The sequence below is a fragment of the Gobius niger genome (assembly GCF_951799975.1).
Source record: "Gobius niger genome assembly, chromosome: 6".
NCBI classification, from domain to species: Eukaryota; Metazoa; Chordata; class Actinopteri; order Gobiiformes; family Gobiidae; genus Gobius; species Gobius niger.
The window spans coordinates 938,626-958,074 of NC_136857.1; the positions used below are offsets into that span (position 1 = coordinate 938,626).

Sequence of the window (19,449 nt, forward strand, 5' to 3'; positions counted from 1 at the left end):
CTGCTCTGTGAGGCTCCGCCCTCCTGCTCTCTGAGGCTCCGCCCTCCTGCTCTCTGAGGCTCCGCCCTCCTGCTCTCTGAGGCTCCGCCCTCTCCTGGTGAACGACTGACCTGCTCAGTTGTGTCGTCACAGCGGAACGGAAGTGCTCGACGTCTGTAAAGCAATGTCTTAATCCCTTTATCTTTACAGCCTGATTTTGATTTGTAAAACAGCTTTTTCATTATTTCTGTTGTAAGAGAGAAACAAAGAGAACAAAAAAAGAATAAAAAGGATGTGCCCGAGGTGCTTCCAGGTCAGCTGTGGCCAAAACAAACCCTGAGCGTCTGACCAGATCAGTCATGTTTGTGCTGCAGCTGAAGATGGAGCTCGTTATAACTGGACACACCTGTTCTTTATTCTTACCTAACGATAATGTCACGGAGAAAAAGAAGCGCGTTTGGCTACGAGGACGGGAGTTTATACAGTCTATGATTCAACCTTCCTAAAGAGGCCACTCCCGTCAGAAGTTGTTTTTTTTTCTTCGGGATTCAGCGACTTTCACCAAAATATTGTTTTTCTGTGACTGTCACTGATGGATGTTTGTTGAACCTTCACCAGAATCAAAGTGGATTAACTTTTATAACCAACGCGAGTCCCACAATGTAAACAGCGATGGACCAGAGCGGTGAGTCAGTCCAAACGCGGGTTAGCTTGTGTGTTAGCATATTAGCATGTGTGTTAGCTTGTGTGTTAGCATATTAGCATGTGTGTTAGCATATTAGCATGTGTGTTAGCTTGTGTGTTAGCATATTAGCTTGTGTGTTAGCATATTAGCATATGTGTTAGCTTGTGTGTTAGCATATTAGCATGTGTGTTAGCTTGTGTGTTAGCATATTAGCATGTGTGTTAGCTTGTGTGTTAGCATATTAGCTTGTGTGTTAGCATATTAGCATGTGTGTTAGCTTGTGTGTTAGCATATTAGCATGTGTGTTAGCTTGTGTGTTAGCATATTAGCTTGTGTGTTAGCTTGTGTGTTAGCATATTAGCTTGTGTGTTAGCATATTAGCTTGTGTGTTAGCTTGTGTGTTAGCATATTAGCTTGTGTGTTAGCTTGTGTGTTAGCATATTAGCTTGTGTGTTAGCTTGTGTGTTAGCATATTAGCATGTGTGTTAGCTTGTGTGTTAGCATATTAGCATGTGTGTTAGCTTGTGTGTTAGCATATTAGCATGTGTGTTAGCTTGTGTGTTAGCATATTAGCTTGTGTGTTAGCCATTTATGAAGCTGTGTTGCAGATGACAACTCCGTATAACTGCATCGTGAAGTAACTTCACTTATTGCTGTTTATTTATATTACGGTAAAGTATGTGCGGAGAGAGGGGGCGGAGTTAACTGAATCAAAGCGTTGCGTCTTCCGGGTTTGAAAAATACCTCCAGAAAACACTTATATTTATCACAAAAATGAGGCTCCATAATGGTAGAGGTACAATATATCATATACATGCCTGTACGTAACTTTGGAATGGCTAAAATAGCAGGATATAGGACCTTTAAATGAATAGTTCACCGTTTTTCCACACTGAGATCTGTTCTTACCTGAGCTTAGACGAGTTGATCCGTACCCGTCTGGCCTTTGTGCCCGTGGAAGAGTTTGGTCACTTCTAACTTCACCGCCGTTTGGAGCCATAGGAATACATTGGGAGAGGCCAAATGCTAACAACATCTTTGGTCGTTTTGCTTGACTGAGCGCACACACAAAGACCAGACAGGTACGCATCAACTCGTCTAAGCTCAGGTAAGAACATATCTCCGTGTGGGAAAACAGTGGCCTGATCCTTTTTAAACTGTTTAATCTGAAAATAATTTAACTCATGAAGAAAAATAAATCTTCAAAACCATGAGTGTGTATGTATGTGGCCCTACATGAAAAACGCTCGGACTCCCCTGGTCTATGTCATTTATTAGTTTCACATTTTAAGTTGAATAACAGAAGTAAATGCACTTTTTCATGACATTCTAATTCTATGACGATCACCTGCACAGCTAAATACTCCACTACTGTGAGTAGAAATGAAAGACTGGAGGGTTGGGAACCACTGGTCTCAGACATGGTGTTAAACCACAGACGCTGAAGTTAATGATCAGCTCAACACGGCCATATTGTTTGAATGGTGACAGTAAGTGTAGATAGTGTAGCAACTCTAGATGTTGATCAAACAAGTGGTTGTAAAAACGAAGACCTTTGTAACCAACGTGATCTTTTCATCTCCGTTTGCTCAGGTCTTTAATCAACACACGGGACTCGAGCAACAATGGGCTCATCTGCATCCACTGTCTCATAAACACGACTCTCCTTCACCGTGACCGATCATGGAAACCAGAGCACCTTCACTTACTAAACTTTGAATAGTACCTGGTTTATAACGTTTAGATTAGAGCACTAACCAGGGGGACTTTGTGCTGATTATTGATCACTGATTACACCACGTCGGGGAATCTGAGGCTTGTTGCATCACTGTATTCTCTGTTCAACATCGAAGTTAATGACACACTCTTTTAACTTCTAAAGAATACAGAAGATGGGAAACACTGACAGAGCATGTAGTTAAAGGGTAAATGCTCCATCCAATTAGCCCAGGGTTAATACCAATGGCCGCTGGCTGCCCTGCTTTTTGACCACAAACGTGGAGGCCGCCATTGCTCCGCCGTTGCTGCAGTACCTCCATATCGCCGCTAGGCCCCCATTGAAAAGCATTGGACTTTAGACACGTTAAAAACTACTTTAAAGCCTGGTTTCAATTGTTTCAACGCTAGACTAGGCTAGATCTTCCTCCTGAGATAACGCTGGGTTAATCACAATATATGAAACCAGGCTGGTTTTCGTAATATGATTTTTTAAAATCTGGTACTTAATGAGGCTCGGACTGTTAGCATTGGAGCAGCGCGAGCTACACGTCACGCAAGGGCGGAGTCTACGGTGAAGATCCCGCCCTTATGCCCTTTTTAGGAACATGATTCGTCAGAGCTGGGGAGGAGGAGCCTGTAAACCCTCCATGAATTCCCCCACGGCCGTGGTCTTTCTGGTAAACGGGGAGGAGTGAGCAGAAGACGTCCATTTTTTCTACAGTCTATGGTTTATACAGGCAGAAGCAAGTCGTTAGAATGCACTTTGTTAATGACTCCGGTACTAATTTCCACCAAAACTGCAGCGGAATATGTTTTAGAGCAGGGGTGGGCAGGTTTGTGTCGTGGAGGCCAAAACCCCCAAGGGTCGAACCTCAACATTGTCGCCAAAAGTATGAATGAATGAAGGTTTATTCGGTTACAAAACATAAAACAAAAAGTCTGTTCTGCAAATTCATCACAGACAAGGCGGGAAAGCGAAAAGGCGGAGCTGAAGCCGTGGCTTATTTTGCCGACACTATTTACAAAACAACAAAACAACATCTACATCAAAGACGTTACAAAAACAAATATATACAATATATTATATACATACTTATACATTCACACATATACAGTACACATTTTTTCTTCTTTACTAAAATAATAATATGGTAATTTGTAAATACAAATGCTCGTTTGTTTCTTTGTTCCAATTTATGCACAACAGTAATGCCTGAGCTTCACTTAACCACATTTTCTTAAGCATTTTTTGTATATTTCTCAAAAATTAAGGTAAGGTTAGACTGTTTTTTGAAATAATGAATGGAATTGCTCCTTTTAAGATCATCGTTGAGATCGTTCCACAAGTCGACCCTTTGACCGAAATAGTGTCGTTTTAAAGTTTGTTTGGACCATTTGTTTTCTCCTCAGGTTATATTTCTGGTTCCTGTTTTCAAACAGACAAATATATTTTCAGGCAGTTTTTTCCTGTGGACTTTGTACATAAACACAGCGGTTCAGACTGACTCGATCACAGGATTTAATTGCTTTAAATTTGCAGAATATTGCGTTTGTTGGTTCATTATACGGTGAATGATTGACTTTCCATATGGCTTTTTTTTGTCAAATAAAAATAGGTTTTGTGTTTGTAGCGTAGGCGTGGCTCCATATTTCGTAGTAGGAAGTAAAGAACTATTTTCTGCAAATGTAAATGTTTTACATCAGTGGTTCCCAAGTGGCTTTGGGCTCCATTACTGTTATACTCGGATGACAAGGACCCAAATAAAACATATATCGTATAAAATATTGTATTTTCAACACAGGTTTTTGTTGAACAAGCAGTAGATTTCCCACTAAGACTGAAGTTATGATCAAAACAACCCAATAACATTCATTTAACAGACAGTTAGTGTTTCCGTGCAGTTTCAGATGGAAAATATTGACCAGAGAATCACAGTTTAACATCATATCTGACCAAGCCGGATGTTCTGACGGGACATTTTTAAAATACTGACACGATTTCTCGCATTTTAAGACTTTAGCAGGTATTTGATCTTTTATTTGCATATGAATATTTCTCAAAATCATCTTGGGGGCCAGAGGTTCTGTGCTGGAGGGCCTGATTTGGCCCCTGGGCCTGACGTTGCCGACCCCTGTTTTAGACCATCGTTTTGTAGTTTTCAATGACAGTTAAAAATACAGATATATAGATATTTTCCAATAAATGTCTATTTAATGCCAGTTTGAATCCATTTTAAAGCTGACATTAAAGGTCTTGATTTGGGCATTTAATGACTTTTAATGCCCCGCAGAAACCCTGTATTTACATCTTGTACTTGAGTTTGCAAATTGCTGGTTTCACCTTCCATTAAAAACATGTGGAAGAGTTTCCCCTCTGGGCCATAGAAAGAGATTCCAAAATGTCCGTTTCCTGGTTAAATAAAGATCTTTACTTCTGTTTTGAATCATCTGTAAAAGGTGAATACAGTCAGTCTCTGCACTGAAGTCATTCATGCTTTCACCATAATAAACATAGAACCTTATTCCACAAAGTAAGACATGACTTTGTTCTCACATGAAAACATATTAATGTATTATGTCCAATTATGTCTTTAATTCCAAGCTTTTCTTTGATTTTGAGTCCAGTACAGGTTCCATTTCCTCTGGATATGTGTGTGTGTGTGAGGCATGCATCTTCTGATAAATATAGTTGATGAGACCCCCCCCCCCTTTTTTAAGCAGGGCTATAGATAGAAGGCCTGGTCTGTGGCAATAGCTCCATTTGATCCCCTGCTAAAGGAAAACATTCCCTTTTCTCTCATGATGAGATGATGTAGTGTGTAAAATGAGGAATCTATGTTCCAGTAACTTTATTCCTCTATTACACAATCCAAAACTGTTTCAGTTACTGAGTCTGCTCACAGCTGGGGCACCGCAAAACCTTTCACATGTTTAGGGACTTGCAAATGTAAAGATCTCACAATTCATGTTATGCACATCTTCCGTTTTGATTAAATGTGATTAAATAAACATGATTATTTTCTTGTTCCAGTGAGGAGGAGCCTGTACATGTTACACTACAGGCCAGCGTTTTCCCACACTGAGATGTTCTTACCTGAGCTTAGACGAGTTGATCCGTACCTGTCTAGTCTTTGTGCGTGCGCTCAGTCACACAAAACGACCAGAGATGTTGTTAGCATTTGGCCTCTCCTAATGTATTCCTATGGCTCCAAACGGGGGTGAAGTTGGAAGCGACCGCGCTCTTCCACGGGCAAACAGACCAGGCTGGTTTCTTCGAGCTTCTTGATTGGAGCTTCCAGCCTGCAGGCCAGAGTGATCCCTCATTTGAAAGCTAAGACCAGCAAAACTGATCATAGCTTTTATGTCATGACATTTTCAAAGCGCTTTTTTTTGTCCTGTTTTGGTCACTTTTTGCTTTTCTGGCACATTTTTGTCGCACTTTTGCCATTTTTGTGCATGTTCCCCAGTTCGGCTTTTTATTATTATTTCTTTGATCGGCATCATCAGCAAAAAGAGCGGGAAAGGCGGTCGTAGAAACAGAAGCAAAATCATTCATATAAATAATAAATAATAACGGTCCCAAAACTGACCCTTGTGGTGCACCATACTCCACGGAATTCCTTTTAGATTCATGTTTTTTTATACTGGGCTTTACCCAAATCTAAAAGCTTCTCGACTGGAGATCAACAATGTAACGCCTCATTTGAAAGCTAAGACCCACAAAAGCGACGGAGACTTTTCGTCACGTCGCCACATTTTTGTCATGTTTTTGTTGTTTTTTTAATGATTTTTTTCTATCATTTTTTGTTGTGTTTTTCTCACGTTTTCGTTGACTTTTCATCCTCTTTTTCTCGCTATTTCGATCTTTTGGCTGTGGAACGCCTCATTTGAAAGCTAAGACCCACAAAACTGACCTTTTTCCTTGCGCTCGTGTTGTGTCACCTTTTGCATGTTATTTTTTCATTTTCATTTTTGTCACTTTTTGGTTGAGCTTTTCGCCGAATTTTTGTTATTTTTTTTCATTGAGTTTTTAATTATTTTTTCTATCATTTTTTGTCGTGTTTTTCTCATATATTGTTGTTGACTTTTCATCCTCCTTTTTCTCGCTATTTTGATGCTTTTCTTTTTCAGCTTTTAGATTTGGGTAAAGCTCGGTTCTGTGCTCTTCCAGAACGGACACGTGGCCGGTCCGCCCCTGCTGTTGTTGCATTTTTAAATAAAGGAAATAAATTTAAAAAAATGGAAAAAAATGAAAGAAAAAAGATGCCGGTGATTTCCACTAGAGGGCGACAAACGTCTACGCAAACATTACAACAACATCAACACTGATTTATATTTCTCCCCACAACAAATCTGACTCAGTTATTGATTGATTAAGACCTTGGAGACCACGTGACTCCCCACAGGTCAGGCCACCGCGCGCTCACGTAACTCACGTCACGTTTATTATTCTTATACAAAAAGGAATGGGAAAAAAGTGTAGCTGGAGGGCACATATATCTGAAAGCCTGGGCCATGTTACACAAGTGCGTGAATCTGAGGTGAAAGCAGATGTTGATCCAGCTCTTCATCTTAAAGGCAAAAGCAGCGCGCGTGGTGCAAACATCAGCCCGGGCTAAAGTTCTCCCCAAAGTTACAGCAGGGTGAGACTCCGGAGCCGCGGGGGGTGCCGGGCCCAGGCTGAGGCCGGACCACATGTGGCTGAGGCCGGACCACATGTGGCTGAGGCCGGACCACATGTGGCTCCAGCCCCCAGCAGCGCGCGGGCTCTTCACATTCATGCGTCCCGGTGGCGTCTGCGCTCTGCGGGATTAGCGTCGTCTCTTTCAGCTGCAGCAGGAGAGCAGAGAGCAGGAGAGAGCACTCCCCTGCCTGGATTCTTCCACTCCGCCTCCTTTTGTGTGTGTGTGTGCGTGTGTGTGCGTCAGTGTGCGCGCCCTCTCTGCTGCTCCGGAGGGCTCCTGCTACTACTGACCTACAGGACTGCATTCTGCGCGCACAAGTCCAAGTTTCGGGGGCTCCGCGAGGAACCAGACGACACGGTGCCTCTGCCTTTCCCTCCCCGCGGATCAAGCTCATTTTCGGGCTGTACTTTCACAACCAGGATCCTTTCTTTTCTTTCTTTCTTCTTCGTACCTGTTGATGTGGTCCCGCCTGGCGTGGTGGGACGGGAGAAAAGTCTGCTGAACGAGGCGCAGCGCACGCACCACCGCCGCCACCGCCGCCTCCAGGAGGGGGTGAAGAAGGGACGTTTCCCCCCCCCAGCGTTAGGAGCCTTTGCTGGGACTAAAAAAAATGGGCTCTCCGGCCGCTTCGACGTGTGGACTTATCCTCTGCCTGACGCTCACGTGCCATCTGGCTGCGGTGAGTCTTGCACGACTGCGTTACTTTTGCGCCAGGTAGAAGCCTCGCGCGCAGGTGGGATTTCAAAGGTCCCCAACGCTCCGTGAAGGAGAGTTGGGGAAGTTCTTCGCGCGGAGAGTGAGGCGGCTAAGTTTATCCATAGGAACAGGCTATTCATAGACTCACTGCAGTTGGTTCTTACGTGTCTGTGAGTGCTGCGTGTGAAGGACTGTGGGTCTGCTTCACTCTTTCCCTCCATTCTGCACGTTGTTGCTGCTGAGCTGTGAGTGAATGCCAGACAAACTCCTGTAACACCAGCGTAGATCAGTATAAACATCTCACTTTGAGCTCAATAATCCACAGTTTAGTTGTTTTGACTGGTTAAATTGGATTATTTCACTTGTTCTGAGATGTTTCTGACTCGTTTCGATACGTTTCGTCCTTATTTCAGGTCATTTTCTTTGGTCTTATCTCATTGGCAATTTGACTTTCTTATTTCAAGCGAGATTTACCCTAGAACTGGTCTGAAATGTCCTCAAACAAGCAAAGCAAACTTCAGGAAAAGTGTCTAAATGAGTGAAAACCGCTCAAAACAAGAAACATTTCCTCAATTCAAGTCATTGAAATTTGACAAAAATGTGACAAAAAAATGGATAAAAAATGACAAAAAAATTACAAAAAATTTCAAAAAATGACAAAAATGTGATGAAAATTTGACAAAAAAATGACAAAAAACTGACCAAAAAAAATACAAAAAACTGACAAAAAACTGAAAAAAAAATACTAAAAATGACAAAAATGTGATGAAAATTTGACAAAAAAATACAAAAAAATGACAAAAAGTTAAGAAGTTGTTGGGCGTTTGTCCTGGATTATTTCACTTGTTCTGAGATGTTTCTGACTCGTTTCGATACGTTTCGTCCTTATTTCAGGTCATTTTCTTTGCCAATGGGGAAAGAAAATTGGTCTCATCTCATTGGTGATTTTACTTTCTTATTTCAAGCGAGATTTACCCTAGAACTGGTCTGAAATGTCCTCAAACAAGCAAAGGAAACTCGGTCCGATCAGGAAAAGTGTCTAAATGAGTGAAAACCGCTCAAAACAAGAAACATTTCCTCAATTCAAGTCATTGAAATTTGACAAAAATGTGACAAAAAAATTGATAAAAAATGACAAAAATGTGATGAAAATTTGACGAAAAAATGACCAAAAAATGACAAAAAAAAATACAAAAATATGACAAAAATATGACAAAAAACGGACAAAAAACGGACAAAAAACGGACAAAAAACTGAAAAAAAAAATACAAAAAATGACAAAAATGTGATGAAAATTTGACAAAAAAATACAAAAAAAATATAAAAAAATGACAAAAAGGTAAGAAGTTCTTGGGCATTTGTCCCAGATTATTTCACTTGTTCTGAGATGTTTCTGACTCGTTTCGATACATTTCGTCCTTATTTCAGGTCATTTTCTTTGCCAATGGGGAAAGAAAATTAGTCTTATCTCATTGGCAATTTTACTTTCTTATTTCAAGCGAGATTTACCCTAGAACTGGTCTGAAATGTCCTCAAACAAGCAAAGCAAACTCGGTCCGATCAGGAAAAGTGTCTGAATGAGTGAAAACCGCTCAAAACAAGAAACATTTCCTCAGTTCAAGTCATTGAAATATGACAAAAATGTGACAAAAAAATTGATAAAAAATGACAAAAAATGACAAAAAAAAACAAAAACAAAAAAAAATATGACAAAAAACTGACAAAAAACTGAAAAAAAAATACAAAAAATGACAAAAATGTGATGAAAATTTGACGAAAAAATGACAAAAAACTGACCAAAAAAAATGACAAAAATTTGATGAAAATTTGACAAAAAACTGACAAAAAAAATGACAAAAATTTGATGAAAATTTGACAAAAAACTGACAAAAAACGAAAAAATAAAATAAAAAAAAAGACAAAAATGTGATGAAAATTTGACAAAAAAATACAAAAAAAATACAAAAAAATGACAAAAAGTTAAGAAGTTGTTGGGCATTTGTCCCGGATTATTTCACTTGTTCTGAGATGTTTCTGACTCGTTTCGATACATTTCGTCCTTATTTCAGGTCATTTTCTTTGCCAATGGGGAAAGAAAATCGGTCTTATCTCATTGGCGATTTTACTTTCTTATTTCAAGCGAGATTTACCCTAGAACTGGTCTGAAATGTCCTCAAACAAGCAAAGCAAACTCGGTCCGATCAGGAAAAGTGTCTAAATGAGTGAAAAACAAGAAACATTTCCTCAATTCAAGTCATTTAAGACGATGCTTGATATTGACTTTTTGCAGTGTGGATGTTGAATTTTAAACTTTGGTCATTATAGTTGATGCTTTAGTGATGGATTTTAAGATGGTTCTGCTCAGGTTTAGGCGTTATTTAGTCGCTTCAGTCTCGATCTCGCCCCAGTGATGTTTTATGAGCTGGTTCTGACGTGTGTTGTCCTGGACCTGGGAGTTTGTCCTGTTAGAATCACCCGGTTCAGGACTTATGGTGTTAGGACGGCAACTTTTCATTACATCGATAAATCTATGAAACTTGTAATTCATTTTGTTTAGCACATTAAGCAGAAGTGGCCCCGCTGGAGGACGTGCTGATGGAGGAAACTTAAAGTAAATGTTTGTCTTTCTGCTTTCTGATTGGACGAGACACAGACAGATATTCATGAAATTTACAATGTACAAAACTCTACATCCGCTAACAAAGTAGCGTTTAATAAAACAATATATATATAAATATTGCTCGATATGAGTCTGTGGACCAGGGCTGAAACAACTAATCGATTAATCGACAACTAAGTAATTCCAGTGATCGATTCATCGTTTTCTAGTAAACACAGACTAAAATAGAGCAGAAATGACATGAAAATTATGTATTTTGGATGAAAACCTACTTTGTTTTTAAAGTGAGCGTCTGTAGTGTTTTGTACATTGTAAATTTCATAAATATCTGTCTTTGTCTTGTCCAATCAGAAGCAGAATTAGCACAAAGAGCCTCCTACAAATGTTTACTTTAAGTTTACTCCATCAACATGTCCTCAAGCGGCGCCACTTTAGCTTCATGTGGTCAAAAAATGGAAAAAATACAGTTTCCATGCATCTTTCACAGCCAAGCGATTAATCGATTAATCGTGAAAATAATCGGTAGATAAATCGATTACCAAAATAATCGTTAGCTGCAGCCGTACTGTGGACCAGAAAGCAATGAATCACTAAAGGAGTTGTTTCAATTATGGATTAGTTGTCGATTAATCGGTTGTTTCAGCCCTTGGTGTAACGAGGGCTGAATAATATGGACTAAATTTCATATCTCGATATCGATACGAGGCGTTATAATTATGGGTTAGGTGAAAACCACAAAAGAGTGCAGTTTTATTGATGAAATTGTTTATATCTTGCTTTTTCGGTTTTAATATCTTGAATGTTCATTTCTCGATATCGATACGATGACGATATATCTCTCAGCTCTCCTCTTAACTCTTAACCACCGCCTGAACCCGAGCACATTTTCTCCAGTTTGGCACTACCCAAATCTAAAAGCTTAAAAAAAAGGCATCAAGACGCAACAAAAAAGCCCTGAAAGAGCGACAAAAACACGATGAAAAAACGATGAAACGGCATCAAAAACTGACAAACCCCAAACAAAACCGCTTCAGAAATGGGACAAATGAGGCGTTACACTGTTGAGAAGCTTTTAGATTTGGGTAAAGCCGATCCGGGGAAAATGCACTTGGTTCAGGTTAGAGGTGAGAATCACAGCTGCATGTAAACAGTCATTGTTTATCTTCATTTCCATCGGAGCCACATTTTATTCACTCAAACCTGGAAAAAAAGAAGAAAAAAAAGTGCAGGCTGTAAATCCTGCCCATTCGCTCACACACTCCTCTGTCACTGCAACATTTGGTTTCCATCACGGAGCTCAGCAGTAAGAGGCGACTTTACTCTGAAGCACAGACGGTTTCTGTTGCTTTTTCTGCTGCTCACGGAGTCGAAATCAGTTCTAGTCTCGGTTTAATCCTGGTTTCGAGACGGATTCTTTTCTGACTCAGTCCTGGTTCAGACTTGGTTTGTGTTGGTCCTTGTTTAGTACTGGTTTTATCATCGTAGTATTCCTAATTTACAAAGTGATCCTGCTTTTGTCAACTCCTAACTTAGTCTTGGCTTATACTTGTTTGTGTTGGTTCAGGAGGTTTTCTTTTGAAGGCTTTTCTTCCTGGTTTAGCCCCAGTTCTGTTTTAGTCATAGTTAAGATTAGGGCTGCTCAATTATTGAAACAATAATAATCACGATTATTTTTGTCATAATTGAAATCACGATTATTCAAACGATTATTTGTTGCCTTTAAAAAAATACATCAAAAAAGTGACAAAAATCCAGCAGAAAAAAGACAAAAATCCTTCAAAAAAGTGACAAAAATCCTTCAAAAAAGTGACAAAAATCCAGCAAAAAAAAGACAAAAATCCTTCAAAAAAGTGACAAAAATCCATCAAAAAAGTGACAAAAATCCAGCAAAAAAAAAAAGACAAAAATCCATCAAAAAAGTGACAAAAATCCAGCAAAAAAAAGACAAAAATCCTTCAAAAAAGTGACAAAAATCCAGCAGAAAAAAGACAAAAATCCATCAAAAAAGTGACAAAAATCCATAAAAAAATGACAAAAATCCAGCAAAAAACTGACAAAAATCCCAAAATTAAAAAAAAAAAAGTGAAAAAAATAAAATAAATAAAATAATTAATTATCGATTTTTTGCGATTATGCTAATTTTGCAATCGTTTACTGTTGTAATCGAAATCGTAATCGAATTTCGATTAATTGCACAGCCCTAGTTAAGATATAGACCCATCTCATCTTCCTATAAGCCTATACTGCAAAAAGTCATCTGGAAATAGCTGACATCTTCTTGTAATTGGTAAAAATGGACCTCTTGTGATTGGTTAAGTAGCAGTAGTAGTAGTCAGTTTATTTTCTTCGGTCATTCTAAACATTTAGATCACAGTTTTTCAAAGATCTTATAGATTACATACAATAAGAAAAACATGTTCTTTAAGTACTTAAGTGCTAAATGATGCCTGACCTGAGGGGTTTAGGCTGAAGTCATTAATTATACAGCCTAATCTCATTTACAACTGTGACACTGTGTCCAAAGATGACACAGTTTCTCTAATACCAATGCACGAGTAACTTCAAGTGTTCTATACTTCTCCATAGTTTTTAATTTATAGATTTTCTTAAATGCTTTAATAGTTGTGGAGGCCTTAAAGGAAGAGGCCACTGTTCTTCCATACTGAGATTTGTTCTGAGCTTGGACTAGTTGATCCGTACCTGTCTGGTCTGTGTGCCGGGGGAGAGCGTGGTCGCTTCTAACTTCACCCCCGTTTGGAGCCATAGGAATGCATTGGGAGAGGCCAAATGCTAACAACATCTTTGGTGGTTTTACGCACAAACACAAAAAACACAAAAAGTCAGTCCTGTGTCTCTCGTACAAAATGCAGCGGCGTCTTTTAACTGGCCTCACTTCACCGGCTGCCTGTGCACTTTAGGATCCATTTGAAACTGCTTCTGTTTGTTTTTAAATGTCTGAACAGCGTCGCCCGCTGTACCTGAGCTCTTACACCCGCACAAGCCCTCGCGGCCCCTCAGGTCGGCTGATCAGCTCCTCCTCAGCGTCACAAAGACCGAACCAAAGCTCAGAGGGGATCGGGCTGTTGGAACGAGCTGCCCTTACACATCAGACAGGCTTCTTCTGTGCCTGTTTTTAAAGCTGTTCTTAAAACGCACTTCTTCACTGGCTTTTAACACAGTTTTTGACATTTTACCAGATTGTATTCATTTGTATTCGATGCACCTTTTCTATTGTATTTTATGTTATGTTTGACCTTTGTAGCACTTGGGTCGACTCAGCTGTTTTAAAGTGCATTATAAATATTGCCATTGCCACAAACACCAGACAGGTACGTATCAACTCGTCTAAGCTCAGGCAAGAACATATCAGTCTGTAAAAATGGTGGCCTGTTCCTTTTAGTTGAATCGGTAAACCATTCCTTTAACTGATAAACACGTCCTCTTAGTGTTAGTCCTCGGCAGTAAGAACAATCTGCCCGTGGAACAGGTATTTTTGCACAATCAAGAAAAGAAAAACATCTTACTGCACTTCAAATTCGGCAGCACATTTCTTTTAAGGGGAGACACTACAGGCAAAACTCATTTTTTTTCAGTTTTCAGGTTTTGGGCCAAATTGGTCTCTGAACATATAAGCTTTCATCCGGAAACAGAAAATATGCCTAATCTTCACAATAACATGTTTAAATATTGCGCTGATTCAATGTTCCCCCATAGACTTATATGGGAGAATGCAATTTCAAGGGCCTTTTTCTCCAAACACATGTTTCTGTCATTGTGGCGACACTATGTCCACGTCAGTCGGACCTAAAGACTTCACATTTTCCAGCCTCGGACTGAACAATATTTGGAAGATTTTTTCTGAGGGATTTTTTATTATTTAATCCCTTAAGCCCCATTTATTCAGTTTTGAATGTCAAAAAATGAGGCGAAAATTTAATTTTTACACATTTTTCCACTAAAAAACAGCTTATTTTAAAACTAAACAAGAAATCCAAAATCCCCTCTGAGAAAGTCTTGGCAACTCATTCATCAATAAAATGACACCATAAGTTTGAATGTAGCTCTGTCAATTATTCAGATTTCGTCGCCGAAAAGATGGGAAATTTGGGGCATTTTTCGGCATAAAACACCTTGTTCTTATGTGAAAAGATAAAATGACAGAAAACTTGCAATGTGTTTTTTTCTCACATTTATGCCACTGATCGACAGCAACAGTTTCAAATTGATATCTGTAAATATACATTTTTTCCCCATTCACCTGCAGTGTCTCTCCTTAACTTGTTTTGAGGGCAAACATACTTATTCCACTGGTAGACTGGGAGATTTTTAAATAGCTGGTAACCCCAAATCACTCGAATGAATCTGAAATGGACTGACTTTTGTAACTTCCAATCCCGCATAAACAAAAACGACAGCCTTTCTCACTCCATCGTTATGTCGTGATGCGTTCACTTTAGCGTGACTTACTTTAGACCCGGTCCGGTCCCGGTTTAGACCTCTGAGACCAAGGTGCGTACGCGGCTCCTGCTCAGAATAGACTCCCATCTCATCCTGCCATCGCGTCTGCTGCTCCCTCACCTTCATGCCCTCCAATAAACAGAGCTGTCATGCCTGAGATATCTGTGTGACCGGCTCCTGCTGATCTGATCTCCGAGCAAATCCCCCTGAATGATGAGACACAGTGGCAGCAGCAGTGCGTACGAATCCTCCCCCCTGACCGTAGTGGAGGCATGTCCGCGCTGGGGGAGAGCCAGAGAGAGTCTTAAAGTTTTTATAGCTTCATGGTGTATTTAAGTTTCAGGGGGAGCGTGCTGCGATCGGGCGTCAGATGTGGAGATGCCGTGAGCTGCTACACAAAGGTGGAAGAGCTGAGGGACAAAATGTACCCCCAAAATACTTTTCCTGTGCATAAATCCTATTGATTAACCTCTTAACTCCCGCCTGAACCGAGAGCATTTTCTCCAGTTCAGCTTTACCCAAATCCTGTAGGCCAGTGTGACGCCTCATTTGAAAGACCTACAAAACTCAATTGATCTTTTTCCTCACGTCAGGTTTTTTTTCATCACTTTTTTTGTTGGGCAGTCGTCTCATTTTTGTCAAATTTTCGGGACTTTTTTGTCACTTTTCCGTCAAATTATTCATATTTTTTTGGTCAAATTCTTATCACTTTTTCGTCCATTTTTTCTCAATTTTTCATCAAATTTTTCTCACTTTTTTGTCAAGTTTTTGTCACTTTTTGTCAATTTTTTTGTCATTTTTTCGTCAATGTTTTCTCACTTTTTTCACATTTTCATCCTTGTTTTCGTCTCAGTTTTGTTGCTATTTTCACAGCTTTTTTCCATAAGCTTTTGGATTGGGGTAAAGCTGGAGAAAATGTGCTCGGTTCAGGTGGGAGTTAAGGGGTTAATATTGCCTGGAGTTTGTTTGTAGGATGTTTCAAAATGGCGCTTCTACAAAAGACCTTTAAGAATTCGGTGGCTGAGCTTTAAACCGAGCTTTGACTAATGGTGGTCTTGCACTAATAAGGACTTGACAGAACAGGTGCTGGGTTTGTAGAGGTGGGATTATGTTCATTTCCAAACTGTTTTTAATCATAGGATCCGGATAAAAGGGGGAACTATATTGTAAGGCGTAATAATACCAGGAGGAGTTTGGCATCCGCGCAGTAAAGTGAAGATTACTGTGCGGATTTCGAAATACTCCTGGTACTCCGGTGGCCTATTCCTTTAATAAATCCTTCCCGTAGTCCCTCTGGGGGTAATACAAGTGTTAGTGGGATGATTGGAGGGTCTTTCATCTCCCCCTGGTGTCTCTGGCCAGAAAACCACTATTGCAGCTTTCCTGCCTACGGGTCGGAGTCACCAATACACACTAATAGAATCACGACGAAGAAGCTAACAGGCTAACGGGCAAAGCTAACTGTGGGCCAGCACCACTTAAACAGTATTTACAGCCAAGTTTGAGTTAAAAAAACATCTCCACATCTGAACAATCTCCCTCTGTCCCTTTGACTTTTCTGTCAGCGCAGTATTTACTCTCACGGACAATTAATGAGTAAGAGTAAAATACTGTGACATGCTCTTACACCTGCAGTGGCACTTATGGCCTCTAGGGGCAAGAGTTTCTTAGTACTGCTTTAAATATTTACTACTGAAGTTTTGGCCTTGTTTTGGTCCCAATGTAGTGTTTTAACACAATTTGCTAAAACGTAGTAACTTGTGATTTGTGTTTAATTAGAATGGAACATATCATTGCACAGCCATGTCGCATATGCAAGTTACTTCAATATGGTTCAGCCCTAAAGTTAAGGCATTATTACTGCCGTGCACCACAATCAGAACAGGTTTGACTTTGGAGTGTGGATGCAGCCGTGTGTGTGTTTGGCTGGTTTGCTTTAAGCTTTATATTAAGTGTGTATCTTGTCTCATACTGTGAATCAGCTCGGATCCAAAGGTCTGAATGATGCAGTTTTATTGGTGTGAGTGTGCAGCCTGTCGCAGCCTGCTCGAACATGAATCAGCTATTACAAATAATTAGTCAATTGAGGAAAATCTCACCTGGAAGTTTGTGGTTTTACGAGAGAATCGGCAGCGCAGGAACAAAGGTGAATAATCTGGGTTGTTTTAGCCACAAAATTACCAACTCTGTTCAGAAGGATTCAACGGCGACAAGAATACTTAAACTCTTAGAGAAGAAGAAGGATCAACATCTGCGCAGGTACATCCTCGCCGTGACAACATGGTCTGTGTTTTGACAGATGGAAAACTTTTTGTGATTTATTGGCTGAAAGTTTCCAGGCGAAAAAGTGGTTTTAAGGTGGTGTCTTTTTAAGAAGTTTGTCACGGTGGCGGGAAAGCCGTGTAAAAAACAGTGGTGTTCATTAGGGCTGCAACTAACGATCATTTTGTCATCGATTATCGCATATTTTTACGATTAATCGCTTGGCTGTGAATGGTGTAGGAAAATTGGATTTAAAAAAAAAAAATTATCCCATAAAGCTAAAGTGGCGCCGCTTGAGGACGTGTTGATGGAGGAAACTTAAAGTAAATGTTTGTTGGAGGCTCTCGGCGCTAATTCTGCTTCTGATTGGACGAGACACAGACGGATTTTTATGAAATTTACAATGTACAAAACACTACAGACCCGAACTATGAAAAACAAAGTAGGTTTTCATCAAAAAATACTACATTTTCATGTCATTTTTGCTCTATTTGAGTCTGTGTGAACCACAAAATGATTAATCGATTTCTAAAATAGTTGTCGACCATTTCAATAATCGATTAGTCGTTTCAGCTCTAGTATTCATGTCATGTAACATTGAGGCACATTATACCACTATGGTGCATTACTAGCATCTATTTAAACTGGTGCAGGTGCCAACTCACCCTGGGAACTATTACTTCTTTGGTGGGACAGTGCGTGAGACGATAAACAACAATGTCGTTAATCGCGATAAAGAAAATGCTGCAGTTAATCGATATGTTCTGTCCTGAGCTTAGACGAGTTGATGTGTGTCTGTCTGGTCTTTGTGCCCGTGGAAGAGCTTGGTCGCTTCTAACTTCACCCCCGTTTGGAGCTACAGGAACACACTAGGAGAGGCCAAATGCATACAGGGACTCATCAACTCGTCTAAGTAAAAATGGCGGCCTGTTCCTGTGAGATTTCAGCAGGTTAGTTCCTCATCCAATCTCATAGTTTGATCACCCTCTGCAGGAAAAGCCTCGTCTGTGTGGAGCTGCTCATTAGCTGCATTTGTTTTGATGACAACAGTATAATCCAACATGTTACACTGTGTGCCTTTAAATACTTACTTTATGTCTCACTCAATATGACATTTACTTCACTTCACTTTATTTCATGTCCCCGATAGGGCAATTAGTTTTGCAGCACAAGATACATAAAAATAGATACATAAAAACAGACAAGAACAATAAAAATGCATTCATTCACCAGTTCAGACAAGATGCCGAAGTGCAAAACCTTACAACAGAACAAGAGAATACAACAACTTTTTTTTTTTACAGCAGACAATGAAGAGAATATTTAATAACCGCCCCAATCCATCATTTCTGCAGTTTCAGTGATTTTTTTAAACCACAGGCAAATATCGTGATAATATCATTAATCGCAGTTATTTTGGCCATAGATAATCGTGACCCCACATTTCATCATCGTCCCATCGCTACATGAGACGCATTCACATAAACACGCTTTATCCAATGATAGCCTTCAGTTTGCATCTGTTGTCCCTAGGGCTGCAGCTAACGATTGTTTTGGTAATCGATTAATCGACCGATTATTTTTACGATTAATCGATTAATCGCTTGGCTGGGAAAGGTGCATGGAAATTGTATTTTTTCCATTTTTTGACCACATAAAGCTAAAGTGGCGCCGCTTGAGGACACGTGGATGGAGTAAACTTAAAGTAAACATTTGTAGGAGGCTCTTTGTGCTAATTCTGCTTTGATTGGACGAGACAAAGACAGATATTTATTAAATTTACGATGTACAAAACACTGCAGACCCTCACTTTAAAAAACAAAGTAGGTTTTCATCCAAACTACATAATTGTCATGTCATTTCTGCTCAATTTTAGTCTGTGTTTACTAAAAAAAGATTACTCGATTACTGGAATAGTTGACAACTAGATTAGTTGTCGATTAATCGATTAGTTGTTTCAGCCTTAGTTGTCCCGCATTTTCATTCAACCACACACTTTCATGCACCCGCCATGTTCACGGTGACTGCGGTGTCTTGCCCAAGGACACACAACAACAGTGTAAGCCCTCTGCTGCTGCCAATCTAATCTGATAACAGTATTACTCCTGGTCTCGCAATATCCAACACCCCCTGTGACTGGAACCGGCTGCTGGTGAAGTGTCTTGCCAAAAGGACACGTCGACAGCATAGATTTGGTGACCACAATATACTCCAATGAAAGCACAAATGATATGTCAGAATCAGTGTTCATTTTGACAAGATATTTTATTTTATTTTTAGTCTTTTGACTAAAATGTAATTTAATTTTAGTCAAGATTTAGTCAAAAAAAACGTTTCAATTTTTG

At 39.8% G+C, this 19,449-nt stretch overlaps 1 protein-coding gene across 1 annotated transcript in view; it reads left to right on the forward strand.

Moving 5' to 3' along the window:
- Window positions 1-7,623: 7,623 nt before the first annotated feature.
- The window catches only part of hspg2 (heparan sulfate proteoglycan 2), a 418,468-nt gene continuing 406,642 nt past the window's right edge, over window positions 7,624-19,449 (forward strand). The window contains exon 1 of the mRNA XM_079558863.1: window positions 7,624-7,747. Coding sequence (XP_079414989.1) covers window positions 7,679-7,747 — 69 coding nt within the window. The 5' untranslated portion in view covers window positions 7,624-7,678. The remainder of the gene's footprint in view (window positions 7,748-19,449) is intronic.